This window comes from Stomoxys calcitrans, chromosome 4 (genome assembly GCF_963082655.1).
Source record: "Stomoxys calcitrans chromosome 4, idStoCalc2.1, whole genome shotgun sequence".
Lineage (NCBI taxonomy): Eukaryota > Metazoa > Arthropoda > Insecta > Diptera > Muscidae > Stomoxys > Stomoxys calcitrans.
Genome location: NC_081555.1, coordinates 87,392,851 through 87,413,032, shown reverse-complemented (window position 1 = coordinate 87,413,032; position 20,182 = coordinate 87,392,851). Strand labels below are relative to the sequence as shown.

Below are 20,182 nucleotides of genomic sequence, written 5' to 3'. Positions count from 1 at the left end.
ATTTGGCACAGAGTGTGGATTACACCCTAACTGAGCCGCTTTTTGATAAAAAGAACTGTACCCCTATTCCTGATAGGACCGATTGGAACTACGAGATCCCTGGTAATAGAAGTTACATAGACTTCTATACGGATGGTTCCAAACTAGACGACCAGATGGGCTTTGGGGTGTACTCTAAGGATTTAGAACTGTTCATATAGAAAAGCTTACCGGAACACTGCAGTGTGTATCAAGCGGAGATACTTGCAATTAAAGAAGTGGTGAAATGCCTAAGATATATAACGACAACTGACATAAATATCTTCTCAGAGAGCATTAAATCCCTGAAGACCTTATAGCTGAACACAACAACCGCCCTTGACTGTCGCAGATCTCTCAACGAGATGGCAGAACAGTTCAATATTCACTGTTTCGGGTGCTCGGCCCCAAAGATATCCCAGGGAATTGTAAAGCGGACGACCTTGCACATTCTAGGGGAACTGGAATCTGTGGGTATGCCTCTAGCAACGTAAGCTAAGTTTTCCGGATCAGGCTCGAAGGATAACGAATGATAAATGGTCACAAGCCATTCCAAAATTATGTGGCCTTATCTTGAAGAGGTCTACCGCTCTGCTGTCATTGGCTAGAACAGACGTCTCAGTCAATGTGTCCATCATGACAGATCACTGTCTTATCGGAAAACCTGCTGACAAACTGTAGGTTGCCAGTGACAACTTTTGCCGAAGCTGTGAGGAAGAAGAGACTATAGAACATCTGCGTGTGTGTTTCTCGCACCGACAGTCAGAAAGAGTTGCAACCTAGGTTCTCATTTCGTTGGAGCTTGTATGATTTAGCAGTTGTGAACATTCGCAAGTTATTGGGTTTTTAAAGCGGCATCTTCCTTCTCCTGTTCCTGTGGTATCACAATGTACGAAAACGTCTAAGTGAGTCTGATGGCAGACTACCACTTTAACTTAACCTAACGTAAGAACAGCCTTTACACTATTTTTGCTATTTATTTGAAGTAATCAGCTGGTTTTCATAAAACAGCCGTTCGATGCTTCAAAAAAAAAAAAACTCCAGTAGAAATTTGAAAGCTCTCAAGTACCAAACTCTCAAAATTTTGCTTGCTCTCACACACTATTGCGCTCTCTTATGCTGGCATATAAAGTACGAATCATTTCCAGTTGTAATTTGTGCAAATTTCAAAAATTGTTAAGTACGCGAACACACATATTATAGAGGCTTTGCTACTTGAATGGGTCCCAACTTTTATTCGTACAAAAAACTTTTCTTTCTTCTCTCAAATTCATATAATTGAATTCATTTATTCATATAATTTCTAATATCACGTTGTGCGTTAGATGGCTTCAAGCGAACTTATTATTAAAGAGTAGTTCTACGATTTTCTTAGTAGACCAGCGATGCGCAGACCCTTACGGTAGTGTTTATGGCAAGCAAGTATTCTTATGCTCTTTTAAGTCGTTGTTGAGACAGCAACGAATGAACGCTGGGGCATACACATCGTTAAGTTAGGGTATATATGTAAATCATCTTTCGTCAAAATAGGGTGAAAATGCATACCTTATGCCCCATATCAACTATATCGAAATATGTTCCTATTTGGACCAACTACTAATAAGTACAAATCATTGTTCAATTGTGTATAACAAAATATTGGTCTTTTTAGTAGCTATATCTAAAACTAAAACCGATCTGAAGCATATACGACACGGATGTCGAAAAGCCTAACATAAGTCACTGTGTCAAATTTCAGTGAAATCGGGTTATAAATGCGCCTTTAATGGGGCCAAGACTTTAAAACGAGATATCGGTCTATATGGCGGTTATACCCAAATCTGGACCGATTTGGGCCAAATTGCAGAAAAATGTCGAAGAGCCTAACATAACCCACTGTCCCAAATTTCGCCGACATCGTACAATAAATGCGCCTTTGAAGGCCCCAAAAACTTAAATCAAGAGATCGGTCTAATGACAGCTATATCCACATCTGAACCGATCTGAGCCAAATTGAAGAAGAATGTCGAACGGCCTAACACAACTCACTGTCCCAGATTTCATCGACATCGGACAATAAATGCATCTTTTATGGGCCCAAAACCTTAAATCGGGAGGTCGGTCTATTTGGCACCTATATTCCAATCTGAACCGATCTGAGCCAAATTGAAGAAGAATGTCGAAGGGCCTAACATAGCTCACTGTCCCAAATCTCGGGGACATCGCACAATAAATGCGCCTTTTATGGCCCCAAAACCTTAAATCGAGAGATCGGTCTATGTGGCAGATATATCCAAATCTATACCGATCTGTTCCGAATTGCAGAAAGATGTCAAGAGGCCTAACGGAAATCACTGACCCAAATTTTGGCAAAATCGGACAATAAATGCTCCTTTTATGGCCCTAAAACCTTAAATCGAGAGATCGGTCTATATGGCAGCTATATCTTAACCTTCACCGATCTGGGCCAAATTGAAGTTGGATGTCGAAGAGCCTAATATAACTCACTGTCCCAAATTTTGGCAAAATCGGACAATAATTACGCCTTTTATGGGCGCAAGACCTTAAATCGAGAGATCGGTCTATATGGCATCTGTACCTTAACCTGAACCGATCTGGGCCAAATTGAAGTTGGATATCGAAGAGCCTAACACAACTCACTGTCCTAAATTTCAGCAAAATCGGATGATAAATGTGGCTTTTATGGGCCAAAGACCCTAAATCGGCGGATCGGTCTATATGGGGACTATATCAAGATATAGTCCGATATAGCCCTTCTTTGAACTTAACGTGCTTATAGACAAAAATAAAGAATCTGTGCAAAGTTTCAGCTCAATATCTCTATTTTGAAAGACTGTAGTGTGATTTCAACAGACAGATGGACAGTCTGACGGACGGACATGGCTAGATCGTCTTAGATTTGTACGCTGATCAAGAATATATATATATTACGGAATGACAAAATGAATATACCCCCATCCTTCAGTGGTGGGTATAAAAACAATAATTTTTGTTGATTATACGCTTCAAAGATATTCGAAATTTCTTATTTTATGCTTATTTTTGAAAACAATTATCATTCCGTAAGAAAAAAATATTTTTTTACATATTGAGAGAATTAAAAACTTTCAAAGAGAGTATTTCACACATACATACAGCCACATTTTCATTTTGGGCGTCGCTGCATTAGACATCGTCCATCCATTTTCTGATTTTTGGGGTACGATCTAGAGATGGTATCTACACATACATAGAAAATTTAGTTGAAATATGAAATTGTTTTAATACAGAAAAAATGATATTTTCACAAAAAAATTTTCGAAATTTAATTTTTATAGAAATTGTAAAATTTGTAGAAAGTTCCCTTTTGAAATGTCATCATGCATTCAACAACATTTCCTTGCTCTATTTTCTCGAATCTATCAATAAGGACATCTCATTTAAATAAATTTAAAAATGTCTCTTGCGTTATTTTGCATGTCAGCGATGAGCGGGTTACTTCCACCTGTTCCGCTGTCATTTGTTGGGCCACTGTGATGTATTTACTTATGTGCATAGATATTTTTCAGGCCCCATATTTGTACAAAACATTTCGAAATTATCTTTCAATTCACGTTTCTCTTGGCAATTGTCTAATTCTAACACTGCATTGGTCAAATTTTAAAGTTTTGTTAACTTGACTTTCAAAATTGAATTTATTCTATTCCCTTTTTTTCTGTTGTGACAAAAGAGCAACTAAATGTCTAACTGTCAATATTTACTTGGCATTTTTGTGTCATTTTATATGGCAATGAAAAAAAGCAACAAAAAAAGAATGACTGTTTTTACTTTTGTCTTAATTATATCTAAACAATTGTAGTCGAGAAGTGAATAATACGCGTAAAACATTCGATCGATCGTTTGAATTATAAGATTATGCGGCAATTGAATATTCGTTGTCGCATTAACTTGTACACCCTCGTTTATTTTTATAGCAGTGACATAACTTGAAATATGCTTTTATATAATTTCGTTGTGCGTGAAAGAAAAAACTAATCATTAAAAAAAAAATTTAACTTAGTGGACAGAATCTTTATATAACATTTATAATATATAGCAAAGTTATTGCGTAGCGAAAGGAATTCGCAATCCTTTTCAACATTTTCGATTGGAATTTTTTCAAAACAGAAGCATTAATCATGGTCAGCAGCTCGTTTAAGGTATCGGAAAGAGAGGTAAGTTAACAGAAATATTTTATTGCCATAACTTTAACAAAAAATTGCGTTTTGCGCTAAATTTATTCGGTCTAGAAAAAAGTCATACAATCGGATATTGTCCGGCTGCAGACCAAAGGAAAATCTATTTCTATTACAAATAGAACAAGTAAAAAGGCGTTAAGTTCGGCCGGGCCGAACTTTGGATACCCACCACCTCGGGTATATATGTAAACCACCTTTCATCGAAAATCGGTGAAAATTTCATACTTTATGTCCCAAAGCAGTTTTATCAAAATATGTTCCGATTTGGACCAAATACTAATAAATACAGAAGCTATCTCTAAAAATACACCGACCTGAACCATATACGACACGGATGTCGAAAAGCCTGACATAAGTCCCTGCGTCAAATTTCAGTGGGGTCAAGACTTTAAATCGGCAGCTATATTCAAATCGGGACCGATCTTGGCCAAATTGAAGAAGTATGTCGAAGGTCACTGTCCCAAATTTCAGCAAAATCGGACAATAAATGTGGCTTTTATGGGCTTAAGACCCTAAATCGGTGGATCGGTCTATATGGGGGCTATATCAAGATATAATCCGATATAGCCCATCTTCGAACTTAACCTGCTTATGGACAAAAAAAGAATCTGTGCAAAGTTTCAGTTCAATATCTCTATTTTTAAAGACTGTAGCGTGATTTCAACAGACAGACGTACGGACATGCCTGGATCGTCTGAGATTTTTAGGCTGATCAAGAATATATATACTTTAAAAAGGGTCGGAAATGGATATTTCGATGTGTTGCAAACGGAATGACAAAATGAATATACCCCTATCCTTCGGTGGTGGGTATAAAAACTAAAAAGCCGTTTTTTATACCCACCACTGTAGGGTGAATTATCGAAATATCAATTTCCGACCCTAAAAAGTACGTATATTTCGGACCGTCGTAATATTCTAAGACGATTTAACGATGTCCGTGTGTCTGTCCGACCGTCTGTTGTAATCACTCTACAGGCTACCAAAATTGAGTTATTGAGCTGAAATTTGGCACAGATACGTCTTTTTGATGCACGCTGGTTAAGTTCTTGAAAGGGCCAAATCGGACCATATTTGGATATAGCTGCTATCTAGACCGATTTTTCGATAAATCTTTATTTTTCATCCGATTTTGCTGAAATTTGAAACAGTGAGTAGTTTAAAGCTTCCCGACAACTGACCCAAATATGGTTCAGATCAGACTACATTTAGATATAGCTACCATATAGACCGATCTCCCGATAAAGGGTCTGAAGACCATAAAAGCTTAATTTATTACCCGATTTCGCTGAAATTTGGAATAGTGCGCAGTTTTAAGCCTCTCAACATCCGACTAAAATATGGTACAGATTGGAATATATTTAGGTATAGATCGATCTGCCGATAAAGGGTTTGAACAATTGTTTTGCTTGGGTCATTTTAAGTCGGCTTTGTAGACACCGAAAAAATGGTAAGTGTTGACCTGCCCTTCTAGGGACTTTTCCAGGATTTGGCGCAGTATTAATATCTGTTCTATAGACAAGTGTTGGGTCTTTTCCAGCATTTGCCACAGTGTTAATATCTGATCTATGGAGGCCTTACCAGGTCTAAAGTCGCATTAATTGGGCGATGAAGAGGAGCCTTATTCCTATTTAGTTGACAAATTTCTCCTTGTCTCCTTTCTGGTGTACCGGTCATACATTGCTCAGATTCTAATCATCGGGTATGCGTTCTTTTAGCCAGATCGCGCCGACGAGCTGATGTATACGACTTATCAGCGAGTCGCCTCGGGTCTTAAATTCTTCAGTGGGCAACCCATCGACTTCTGCTGCCTTGTTGTTCTTCAGTCGGGTCCCTGCTGCTTGGACCTCATTCTGACTAGATTCTATACCAGTGATGGGTACACTAACCCAGTTGAAAATAATAAACTTTGTTTGTATGAGGGGCAATAAATCCCGACCAATCAACGAAGTGCAAAATAACAATAATGTTATGTACTCGTAAAATAACAACAATTTATGTGCGGATGTGTGTTGTTGCCCCATCATTAGGGATTGGTTCTGCGGTATCCTCTACACAATCTGTATCTTTTGCTAGATTTCCTTCTTAGTCTTTTCAGGAGGATATGCCTGTACCAATGCCATGCGTTTGATGTTTGATCCTTTAAAAAAAAACATTAATTCATTCTGCTCCATGTTTATCTCAATTTGCTCACAATCACGTCTTTCCATTTCCTTTTTCTTTCTACGAAATAGACGTTTTTCCTTTCTCCTTTTCTCCCGATACCCATCCATCATCTAGCGCGTTGCTACTGATTGCAGATTTGCTCTGTATGCCAAATTCTGGGCTTCAGTAGCATTTCAACACTCTTGGTCGTACCATCTGGCATCCAAGTTGAGTTTTCGCGGCACTTTCCATAAAGACTTGCCAATGCACCGTTATATCATCGGTACAAGGAGTGTTTTCATCAAGCAGTCAGTCAAAGGGAGTATGCGCTGCCATCTGTTGTCTTTGCAGCTTTTCAATGTCCAGCTTCCGTGGAGTGTCAGTTCGTTCTTTTCTCGTCAATCTCAAACGGGTGCGAACTTTTGCTGAAACAAGATAATGATCCGAATCTATATTCGGCTCTCGTATTGATCGTACATTTAACACCCTGGATGAATGCCTTGCATCTATAACAACGTGATCAATTTGGTTTCTTACTACTTGATCTGGGGACAACCATGTGGCTTTGTGGAAATCTGGTGCTGCTAGTTACCCTGTTTTTGCCGCTGCGAAATCTGTTAGCCTCCACCTATTATCGTTCATTAACTTGTGGAGGCTAAATTCTTCAACTGTTGGACCAAAGATATTTTTCTTCGCTATCTTCGCTTTAAATTCTCCCAGAATGATTTGTATACCATGGACGGGGCAGCGGTCGTATTCTCTCCCTAGGCACTTGTAGAAAATACCTTTGGTCTGCTCGCCCTTGTCTCCAGTCGGGGCATGGGTACAAATAAGGCTGATGTTGAAGAATTTGGCGTTTATGCGGATTGTGGCTAGTCTCTCATCCACCGGAGTAAAGCAGGAGGTGTTTCAGTCTCTGACTAACAGCCAAATTCATGCCTCGTGCCACCGCAGTTGTAGTATAGTTCGTGAACGTTTGATGTTGTTGCGACGCCCTTACCGATCCATTACACTTCCTGTAAGGCGACAATATCTGCCTTGTTCTTTTCCAATATATGCGCCATTGGATATACTACTCCTTCTCCATAAAGAATCCGGACATTCCAGGTGAAGATCCGCACATCATGGTCCTTTTATCATTTGCGTGGGTTTTCAACGTTAGGGGAGTCCGCTTTTACTCTACTTTTGTTTCTTTGTTTTTGTTAGTTTTCCGGGTGTGGGTTACCGGACCAGCGCCCCAACCGGATGGGTTATGTGGGATCTCACATGCATCACCCCAAGTCGTGAGCCGCATGCTCCAAAATCCGACGCTTGCCCCCAGCAGTCCCTAACCTGAGAATAGGCGCTGGTGTTGACCATTGGTTATTTGAAAGCGCCAATAACTCGACTTGTCATTTCGTATATCATTAGGTCCACGGAAAACAAAAATCCAGCCTGTGTGATGCTCACAGTTATTCCTTGTTGATCGGGATATTACTAACATAACACCTAGTATTTATTTAAGTGTGCTCCTAACAATCCCAAACAGTGACCACCATGGTGGTCCCCAGAGCTCGTTGGTCTAAGGAAGGACTGCCGAAACTCTTCCACAGAGCAAAAGCCACAAGGGCACCACACAATTGGGACAACTATAAGGCTGACCTAAGAAAATATAAGGACGAGCTGAGAAAGTCTTAGAACAAATTCTGGGTGGAATTGGAACTACTCATTGATACACATTTCTCCAACGAACAACGTGGCGCCCGAAGAGGTTGTCACTGGTATGCGTTCGTCGGAGGCTATTAGGGAAATTGTGTCTGAGTCGAAAAGCCTTTGGGCGATAAGAAGTTTCGACTCCTTTAAATCGCCAGGCCCTGAGGATATATCACAGGTTGAACTACAAGCTGTGTCTGATAGACTGGTTCCTTGGCTTAAGAAGATATACTCTGCTTGTATCAGCATGTCATATATAACCGTGGGATGGAGGGTTACAAAGGTCATTTTCATTCCGAAAGCAGGAAAACCTTACCACACGAAGGCGAAAGATTTTGAATTGAATCGGATAAGAATTTCGCTCTCTAGAAGCTCATGAAGTCAAGACTCAAGATCGGTTTATATGGCAGCTATATCAAACCATGGACCGATTTGGCTCATTTACAATCCCAACCGACCTACACTAATAAGAAGTATTTGTGTAAAATTAAGCGCCTATCTTTATTCCTTCGAAAGTTAGAGTGCTTTCGACAGACGGACGGACGGACAGGCACACGGACATGGCTAGAACGACTTAGTCGTCCTATTAGTCGTGTCATCCTTTATGCTGAAAACTCTTGAGAGGTTGATATAAACATATCTTAGGGCAAAGATCTCTGGAGATCGCCTGTCGCGGCAGCAGCATGCATATATTGGGTTGCCCAAAAAGTAATTGCGGATTTTTTAAAAGAAAGTAAATGCATTTTTAATAAAACTTAGAATGAACAAATCAAATCCACTGAAACAGCCCTTCACGACCTAGTTAGCTACATAGAGGGTTCTCTTGCTGTCAAGGAATATACAATGGTAGCATTTCGTGACATTGAAGCTGCTTCCAATAATGTAAAACCGACTTCACTCGAAGGAGTTGGAGTTTCTAGGCATCAACTCTACCGTAAGAAAGTTTATTAATAACTTTCTAAAACATGCATTAAGGTATGCTTGGGATCTGTGGATTTAAAAAAATGAGCCAGCAGAGGAACACCTCAAGCAGGTGTACTGTCTCCTCTACTTTGGATTTGGATAGCCATCAACAATATATTATTGTCTCTGGAAGAAAAAGGTGTAAAAGTGGTCGCGTATGCAGATGACGTGGCAATTGCGGTTAGGCGAAAGTTTCCCAGCACTATAAGACATATACTTCAGGAAGCTCTACGTGCAATAGTGAAGTGGGCTACCGAAAGTGGTATAGGTATAAATCCGTGTATGACAAAAGTAGTTATATTCAGCAAGAGATACAAGATGGCACTTGTTCAAATATTAAATCTCTGGAGAACGTATTTCTGAACACAAAAACCGCCTTCGACTATGGCAGATTTCTCAACGAGATGGCTGAACAGTTCAAAATTCACCTATTCTGGGTGCAGGGCCACAGAGATATCCCAGGGAATTGTAAAGTGGATGAGCTTGCGAGACTAGGAACTACCTTAGACATTCCAGGGAAACTGGAATCTGTAGGTATGCCTCTAGCGACATGTAAGCTAAGTTTTCAGATCAACGAATGATAGATGGTCACAAAGTGGGGGCTGTGAGCATTCCAAAACTATGTGGTTTTATTTACACTTGAAGAGGTCTAACGTTTTGTTGTCACTGGCTAGAACACAAAAACTGCCCTCGATTGTCGCAGATGTCTCAACGAGATGACAGAACAGTTCAAAATTCACCTGTTCTGGGTGCCGGCCCACAGAGATATCCCAGGGAATTGAAAAGTGGACAAGCTTGCGAGACTAGAAACTACCTTACACATTCCAGGGACACTGGAATCTGTGGGTATGCTTCTAGCGACATGTAAGCTAAGTTTTAAGGACCAGGTCCCAAAGGACAACGCTACCATTCGTTGTCCATGGTCACAAAGAGGGGGCTGTAAGCATTCAAAAACTATGTGGCCTAATCTAGACTTGAAGAGGTCTACTGCTTTGCCGTCATTAGCTAGAACAGACGTCTCAGTCATTGTGTCCGTCATGACGGGTCACTGTCTAATCGGAAAATATGTTGACAGACTGAAGGTTGTCAGTAACGGCTTTTGCAGAAGCTGTGAGGACATCGAAGAAGAAGAGACTATAGAACACCTTCTGTGTATGTGTCCCGCACTGGCCGTCAGGAGGAGTTCCACTTTAGGTTCTCATTTCTTTGAGAACCTGTCCGATTTAGCGGATGTGAACATTCGCAAGTTGTTGGGCTTTTTAAAGCGATCTGGATGGTTCAAAGGTAGGAACTAGAAGGCATCTTCCTTTTTACTTAAACCTAACCAAACAATTCCACCATATTTTATGTCTGATTACAATATTTTGCTATAATAGCTTAAATAGTAGCAAAACTAACAATGAACCGTCAGCAGACAGTGTTTTCTATTATCAGCAGACTTTTATCGAATGGTGGAGGGATATGGCCAAAGCTCCTAAAAATAACATAAATGTCTGTCAAATTTCACAGCTGTATCTTAAGTACTTCGAATCTAGCGTTGAATAATAAATATATAAAGGATCATATAACACAAATTTGACTTTCATTTTTTCAAGTTTTCTGTATTTAAAACTTTGCACTTGAAATTCATATTGTGTTCTTAAAACGTATCGCCCTGGGGTGGTTCGGGTTAATATCATTGGAAGAACAAGTTGTTAAGCATTATCGATTTGAAATCAGCAAAAAATCGGTTACATAAAAATAAAACATGTGTACAAATCCGGGGTAATTTCTCAAGCTGGAACGGACTGTATTTTAAGTAAGGCCCCCAGATATGTAAATCAGTGTAATGAAGCAGAAAAGGCAGGTTTTAGTGTTCAGTGTTCAGCTTACCATTTCAGATGTTTAGGTGCAAGTGAGTTTAGTGAGTGAGTTTTACTGATTTAGAACTTGAAACAATTAGTCTAAGTTTAATTCAGCAAAGAAAGGGACAACATGTTAACTTAAATTGTAAAAGCTTTCTTTATGTGACAAAGAAAGGTTTTAAGGTGACCGCTTTGTCAAATTAATGGTATCTAAGAATTCATATTATAAAGTATTTCAATAAGTTCATATATTGATTTCTAAAGTTCAATAATTTGTGGAATGGAGTTCAACATGCCGCCTCCCTTTCAGTATTGCTATTTAATATCTACAAGCTCTGGATATAATCCAACCGAAGATGGTACTTTGGGCTATGGGCATGTACGAGGGGGTTTGAATCATGCCAGCCATAAGTACTTTGGGCAGTTGATCATTTCCAATTATAACTTCAATGTCCGACGGCTTGAAAAAGTGTGTGTCAGCTAATATGGTTATATGATCGTATATAGATTTCAAGGTTTTCTCAGAAGTATCTTTGGGTAAAGGAAAGTCGAATTTGGATTTGACAGTTCCTGTTATTTGTATTTTAACCGGCGGATCATGATGGGACTGCAGAGTAACAGTGCAGAAATCAGTGTGTTAGTAGTGTAGTGTGGTGTAGTTTGAAGATGTAGCCGCTGAACCATTGAACATTTGTACTCCACCAGAGTTTAGCATCAGCCGAATTTTATCAAGACCGTTGGTTGGCAGAGCACGTGCCAAAGCTGTAGGAGAAATAACATGTGTTTTCGATCGCTGACTTACCCTATCATGTACGGATGGTTTTTGGTTGGCGTCTCGAATTTGATGTTCTCCGTGAACTGGAAGTGGAGCGTTGTCCAGAAGATGAGTTTTGGGAATTTGGTGGCTTTGGGTTGTAGCTTTGGCGTGAAGAGTGGTTCATGTTATGCTGGTTAACTTTGTGGTTGTTGTTATTACAGACCAAGCATGTTTTCCGGGAAGGGCACCAATCACGAGTATGGGTCCAGCAAAGACATTTAAATTAAAATCCTTTATCCTGCGCACTGGGATATCCATTTTGTAAAATTTAACGCAATTTTTCAGTGTATGCCTTTGATGGCAGATGCGGCATTTTGGTAGACTATTTGTGGAGCTGTAAACATAGAATTTATTAAGTTGTGAACGGATGTGGAAGATACTTATATTAGGCAGTGGGTGGGATTGAGAGTTTGACTAAAGGACGAGTCAGTAGTCCATTTTGAGTTTGTATTTCAGCTACGCGAACATTAGAATCTTGATCTCTAAAGACCTTTTCTACTCAACCATTCATTGGGAGAAAGTTTGTCCTCTTTTACCACAACGAAGTCATCAGTTATCAGATTTTGTTAGACGGATTTCCATTTGTATCTTCGCTGGAGCTCACAAATGTACTCGGTCTTCCATCGCTTTGCAAATTTAATTTGTAAAGATTTCAGTCTTTGTCAGTTTAGTCTTCAGGGACAGCTTCCCTCAGTAGATGGCCAGGGGTCAATGGAATCAAGTCAGTTGGGTCTTCGCTTATAGGGAGAAAGTGGTCGAGAGTTCAGAATACTTTCGATTCTAACAAACAGAGTGAAAAATTCTTCAAAAGTAAATTTGATATTAGCAGTAACTTTCCGCAAATGAGTGTTCATCCGCCTCCCATAAGCCCCCCATGTGTGGAGCGTGAGAAGGAATGAAATGCCATGAAAACTCGTGCAAAATATACTTCTCAGCAACCGATCGATGTACTTTTTATACCCTCCGCCATGTAACTCCTCCCAATATTCGTCTAAGTATATATATTCTTGATCGTCATGACATTTTAAGTCGAACTAGCCATGTCCGTCCGTCCGTCTGTCTGTCGAAAGCACGCTAACTTTCGGAGGAGTAAAGCTAGCCGCTTGAAATTTTGCACAAATACTTCTTATTAGTGTAGGTCGGTTGAGATTGTAAATGGGCTATATCGGTTCACGTTTTGATATAGCTGCCATATATAGCGATCTGGGATCTTGACTTCTTGAGCCGCTAGAGGGCACAATTCTTATCCGATTTGACTGAAATTTTGCATGAGGTGGCTGTCTGGGGTCTTGACTTCTTGAGCCGCTTGAGGACACAATTCTTATCCGATTTGGCTGAAATTTTGCATGAGGTGTTTCATTAGGACTTCCAACAACTGTGCTGAGTATGGTTCAAATCGGTCCGTAACCTAATATAGCTGTCATATAAACCTATATGGGATCTTGACTTCTTGAAAGTATTTGTATTTGTATTTTTATTATGATAAAACCCATACAAAAGACAGTGTCTTATATAAAGCATGGGTTAGTAAATTGATAAATACAATGAGTTCAATAAGTTTTCATTTAAATAGAACAATAATTGGTACAAAATATTTAACAATTTAAGCAAAGTTACTGATACAATATTTAAGTTAAAAAAAGGTTTAAACAAAACAAAAAAAAAAGAAAAAGAAACTTTAAAGAAAATTTAACAATTTAATCAAAGTTACTAATAAAATAAATTAAAAAAATAGTTATAAAAAAAACAAAACAAATAATTAATTAAAATGATTATAAATCAAAGATTTGAACTGTCGTTCATTACTTATAATTTGAATACTATTGGGAAGATTATTCCAGAGACGTAAAGCATTAACAAAGAACTGTTGTTCAGATACACGATATTGATGACGTATTTGTATTACTTGTTTACCTCTTGTAGAGTTAGCAAAAATTTGGCTGAAATTTTGCTGGACGTGTTTTGTTATGACTTGCAACAACTGTGTTAAGAATAGTTCAAATCGGTCTATAACCTGATATAGCTGCAATATAAACCGATCTGGGATCTTGACTACTTGAGCCGCTAGATGGCACAATTCTTATCCGATTTGGCTGAAATTTTGCATGAGGTATTTTGTTATGATTTTCAATAACTGCGCTAAAAATAGTTTAAATTGGTCCATAATATAGCTGCCATATAAACCGATCTGGAGTCTGGACTTCTTGAGCCTCTACAGGGAGAAATTCTTATCCGATTTGGCTAAAATATTCCATTATGTGTATTGTTATGACTTGCAACAACTGCATTAATAATGTTTCAAATCGGTCCATAACCTGATATAGCTGCCATATAAACCGATCTGGGGAGTTGACTTCTTGAGCCACTAGAGGACGTAATTATTATCCGATTTTGTTGAAATTTTGCATGATGTGTTAGGTTATGACTTTCAACAACTGTGCTAAGAAAAGTTCGAATCGTTCCTTATCCTGATATAGCTGCCATATAAACCAATATGGGATCTTGACTTGTTGAGCCTTTAAAGGGCGAAAGTATTATACGATTTGGCTGAAATTTTGTACAACGGCTTCTCTCATGACCTTTAACATACGTGTCGAATATGGCATGAATCAGTTTGTAACCTAATACAGCTCCCCTATAAATCGATCTCCCTATTTTATTTCTTCAGCCCCTAAAGTGCGCAATTCTTACTAGATTTAGCTGAAATTTTACACAATGGTTTCTACTATGGTCTCCAGTATTCAGTTCAATTATGGTCCGAAATGGACCATTATTTAATATTGTACCAATAACATAGCAATTCTTTTCTTTTATCCTTTGTTTGCCTAAAAAGGGATACCGTGGCAAGAGGTAGACAAATGCGTTCCATGGCAGAGGGTATATAAGATTCGGCCCGGCCGAACTTAGCACGCTTTTACTTGTTCATTACCATTTTCACACACTGGTGTAGACTTTGAGTTGAGTTCAACAACAAGTTCGAGTTGAGGAATTAAATACAAAGTAATTTAACTCTTCCATTGGAATGCAATTAGTCATAAAAATAATTTCCGAATATTTAACAGGACAAACATTTTGAATTAAAGGTTAAAAAGTATTTAAAATAAGTTTGAGTTAAACTTCTTGCAATTTCTATGTGTCAATGCATTTGACACATTTTCTAGAAGCTGATTCCTCATTTTTCTCCATAAGTCAACCTTGCATGTTTTTTATTTTTATTTTGTATTGATTTATTCGTTTCCAAATTCAATTTGGTTTTGCTTTTTCTATTAATTTGACAACTTTATCAGAAACAACAATATTTTAGCCCAATGAACTATTTCAGGGTCTTGAGATCTTCCACACAATGTCAATAAATCAATTGGCCATTTAGTTTAGTGCTTCTGGATACTGGCAGTAAAAGGATTTCATTCATCAAAGTTCATTGTATTGTTTATTGGCAACATGACAAATGTGTCTCCTCCATCAATGGGATGACCTAAACCTCCAAAGTATTATTGAAATGTGATATCAGGAAACAACATCATTCACTTTAAGCAATTTTAAATTTGTTTGCGAGTAACAAAAAATAAAATCTGCCATTATACTTGCAATATTTAAATTGCTTTCGATATTCTCTTCACGTATCAGTGAATAAAACCAAACAAACATGAAACGCGTCATTATTAAAATGGTCAACAAAGGTAAAATCTAAATACCTTTTTTCGAAATGTGTGCTATAGGCATTTTTATTGTAATGGAATGTGTAATTACTGTGGGGGAACGTTTTAGTCGATCACAAAGGAAAAGTGCGCCAATAAATGTCACAACACTTAAAATATTTTTTTTTGGGTTCAATGTTCGATTTTAGGTTCAATTTCTCCATATCCATTTAAGCATTAGGATTCTTAATTTACATTGAAGTTGGGGGCCAATGTGGGCCTTTGGTTAGCACGACCCTGAACACTTAAGATTGAATGGTGGCCAGAACCTTAAAAACACTTTTTAGAGAGGGTTATGCTCTACAATCGGCTTTTAAGAATATAAAAATCCCTTCTTAAATTAAAGTTTGGACTTTTAGCCAATGAACTTTAATCATAGACCACCGGACGCTGTTCGAGTATGAATAGGGGGTACCTTATCGTTGAGCTTTATTCGATCAGCTCTAATTGGTAGCGGAGACTGCTTCCCCTCATTTATTATGCGAATGTTTATAAAATCATTTGGAATCGAATCATTGTATAAACCATCCCCGTGGCTGAGTTGATGGCGGATTCGATACCCACCAAAGACTTTGGACTGTCCATGCTATGGTAATAGATAATAGACTAAAAATTTTATAAAGTACGTTATTTAAATTTTTTAACAGGTTGTGGAGAAAGTGGTTCCTTAGAAGTGCTTGGCTTTTCTCACTTACAGTTTTTATACTAACCACAATAGGATGGGGGTAAACTAACGCAGTCATTCCGTTTAAAAGACCTCGAAATATTGATCTGCGATCCCATAAAGTATACATATTCTAGATCGTTTCGACGTTATGAGTCGATCTAGCCATATCCGTCCGTCCGTCTGTCGAAGTTACGATAACAGGCGAACGCGTAAAGCTAGCCGCTTGAAATTTTGCACAGATTCTTAATATTGATGTAGGTCGTTGGGGATTGCAAATGGGCCATATCGGTTCAGATTTAGATATAGCTCCCATATAAACCGATCCCCCGATTTGACTTCTTGAGCCTCTGGAAGCCACAATTTTTATCCGATTTGCATGTACATAGTGTTCCGTTATGACTTCCAACAATTATGCCAAGTACGGTCTAAATCGGTCTATAACCTGTAATAGCTCCCATATAAACCTTGGATATTGACTTCTAGAGCCACTAGAGGGCGCAATTCTTATTCGATTTGGCTGAAATTAAGCATGAAGTATTTTATTGTGATTTTAAACAACTGCGATAAATGTGGTTCAAATCGGTACATAACCTGATATAGCTGCCATATAAACCGATCTGGGATCTTGACTTCTTAAGCCTCTAGAGGGCGCAATTCTTATCCGATTTTGCTAAAATGTTGTATAACTGCTTCTCCCATGATCTTTAACATACGTGTTCAATATGTTAATCGATCTAAAGCCTGAAACAGCTCCCAAATAAACCGATCTCCCGATTATGCTTCCTACATGGCGCAATTCTTATCCAAATGAGCTGAAATATTACCCAATGACTTCTACTATGGTCTTCAATATTCAATTCATTTATGGTTCGAATCGGACTTTAACTTGATATAGCTCCAATAGCATAACAATTCTTATCCATTATTCTTTGTCTGCCTTAAAAGAGATACCACGCAAAGAACTCGACAAATTCGATCGATTGTGGAGGGTAAATAAGATTCGGCCCCGCAGAACATAGCACACTCTAACTTGTTTAGGTGACAATTCTTGGGTTCCTTTATTGATGACGCAGATCTTACCGCCTTTGTTATAAGTGAAGTTCGCGATTTTAAAAAGTATATAAAAACATCATAAATGTACCAAGGGGAAATGGAATTCATGATAATATAGTTGCCCTTTATCCATTGAGTGATAGCTATTAGCCCTTTTACAGGAAAGGACAAAGGGTTCCCAAATTCGATAAAAATGTTAAGAGTTTGTGAGAACAGTAAGTTGTATTTCATTAAAATTCATAATTCAAATTGTAATTCAATGTGTAATAGGTGTAATCCTGATGAACAGGATTCCACACAAATTTTTATAACACATATTTTTAAATTAAAATTTTTTTTTTGGAAGAAATTGTATTTAATAATTTCTTTAACCTCTACTCTTATCATTGGGACAACAACATTGTTTTCTCTTGTGGCAACACTGATCAATACTACGTGTATTGTCAATCGGTCACATCCACAACTTCTCATAGTACTACTCACAGAACATTTCCGTTTTAATGACTTTGAACGATTTCAGGGTCTCGTCGAGACACCAGCGTATTGTGATCATTTCAATTGATATTTAATTAAGGGTATAGTAATAAAAGGATTTCCCTCATTTTTCGAAAGAGAGTTGAATGTTTTATGTATAGGGTCATGTTCATGATGTCATTGGCTGCCCCATTGTGACAACCTTGACCTATATACATTTTTATCGAGAATAGTTTGTTTTGCATTAAAATTCTAAGTTGATAGAAATTATTTGTATTTGAAAATTGAAAGCGCAATAAAAACATACAGTGTACATGTATAATCCATTATAAAGTGCCATCACGTTTAGCTGTCAAAGCCAATAATCTATAAACCTGTTGTGTGGTTTTATTTTAGAGGTAAACACCATTAAATGAACAGCAGCAAGGGGGTTAACATTTCTTCAGTAATTTTAATTAAATGCGAGTTGTATACAACAACAACAAAAATTGTAATGTTTTAAATTTCATTGGAGTATTTTAGCATTTTATTTATGTGTGAAATGAATCTTAGGTGCAATAATTGTAGAACTATTTTTAATGAAAATTAAACTAGCTCGAAAGGTTTGCTAGAAAAATTATTTCACTTTTCTCTATTGAAACATTTTTTGAAAATATATCTTTTCAAATTTCCTAGATTTTCATTTAAATTACAAATAAAGATGTCAACTTCCATTTGATGTTTGATATCAAGTTCCCGCTACTCTTTAATAAGATATCGTCATTGTTACCGACACAATTTTTAACTCCAATGAAGTGCGCACTAAATGCGATTTTAATTGAGTTACAAATATTTACTAAATACCCGTTGATTGCATTGCAGTTACAATGTGAAATGTGAAATTCATTTCATATTACAATCCATTATAAAGACATTCATCTGAAAATACACAAACACATCGCAGTTGACCCAATCGAAAAGAAAACAAACACTTTGGAACGCTAAAAAGAAAGTAGTTTTTGGCCATTGCCGCTTCTGGCATTTGTTTGGTTTTTTTTTATAAAAAAAAATAAAAGAAGATGTCATAACATCTCGTCGTCGTTAAGTATCAAACATAGCTTAATTAATATGGGAACATGAGGTTTATTATGGTCTATGGGCAGAGATGACCAACTTTGATTGCCATGTGGACCTTAATTTCAAGTATAGAAATAAAAAAAATTAACTTTTCTTGACGCGAGTATAGGAAATGTGGCCCAAATAATCCAACCCAAACATTTTCTCCAAATGTAAATTTTTTTTTTTTGTAAAATCAAACAATGAAACATAAATTTCGCATGAAATCGAATATAGGGCAAATAAAAAACTTTTTTGATCTAATAGTTAATGCTATTTGATTTGGCTTGGCCGAACTTTGGATTTCCACCACCTTGGGTATATATGTAAACCACCTTTCATCAACATGAAAAATACATACCATACCCATAGCAACTATAATGAAATATGTTCCGATTTGGACCCAATACTAATAAGTACAAGCCATTATTCAATTGTGTATAACAAAATATTTATCTTTTTAGTAGCTTTATCTAAAAATAAACCGACCTGAACCATATACAACATGGATGTCGGAAAGCCTAATATAAGTCACTGTGTCAAATTTCAGTGATATTGCATTATAAATGCCCCTTTTATGGGGCCAAGACTTTAAATCGAGATATCGGTCTATATGGCAGCTATATCTAAATCAGGACCGATCTGAGACAAATTAAAGAAGAATGTCGAAGCACCTTACACAATTCACTGTCCCAAATATTATCGATATCGGACAATAAATTCGCCTTTTATGGGCCCAAACACTTAAATCGAGAGATCTGTCTTTATGGCAGCTATATGCAAATCTGGACCGATCTATGCCATATTGCAGAAGTATGTTGAGGGGCTTAACCTAACACGCTGTCCTAAATTTCGGCGACATCGGACAGTAAATGCGCTTTTTATGGTCCCAAAACCTTACATCGAGAGATTGGTATATATGGCAGCTATATCCAAATCTGGACGAATCTGAGCCAAATTGAAGAAGGATGTCGAAGGGCCTAACACAACTCACTGTCCCAAAATCGGACAACAAATGCGCCTAAGACCGGCGAATCGATCTATATGGCAGCTATATCCAAATTTGGACCAATCTGGGCCAAATTGAAGAAGGATGTCGAAGGGCCTAACACAACTCACTGTCCTAAATTTAATAAATGTGGATTTTATGGGCCTAAGACCCTAAATCGGCGGATCGGTTTATATGGCAGTTATATCCAAATCTGAACCTATCTGAAGGAAGATGTCGAAGGGCCTAACACTACCCACTGTCCCAAATAAATGCGCCTTTTATGGGCCAAAGACCCTGAATCGGCGGATCGGTCTATATGGGGGCTATACCAAGGTATAGTGCGATATAGCCCATCTTCGAACTTAACCTGTTTATGGACAAAAAAAAGATTCTGTGCAAAGTTTCAGCTCAATGTCTCTATTTTTAAAGACTGTAGTGTGATTTTAACAGACAGACGGACGGACGGACGGACATGGCTAGATCGTCTTAGATTTTTACGCTTTTACGC

General features: G+C 37.8%; 1 protein-coding gene across 4 annotated transcripts in view; it reads left to right on the top strand.

Annotated features, from left to right (window-relative positions):
- The window catches only part of LOC106094019 (peptide transporter family 1), a 75,785-nt gene that overhangs the window by 12,465 nt on the left and 43,138 nt on the right, over positions 1-20,182 (top strand). For 3 of the 4 annotated variants that reach the window (XM_013261197.2, XM_013261196.2, XM_013261198.2), the window contains exon 2: positions 3,972-4,211. The exons of the other annotated variant lie outside the window; for it this stretch is intronic. In XM_013261197.2, the coding sequence (XP_013116651.2) occupies positions 4,176-4,211 (36 nt within the window). In that variant the 5' untranslated portion in view covers positions 3,972-4,175. The remainder of the gene's footprint in view (positions 1-3,971; positions 4,212-20,182) is intronic. 4 annotated transcript variants of the gene reach the window in all.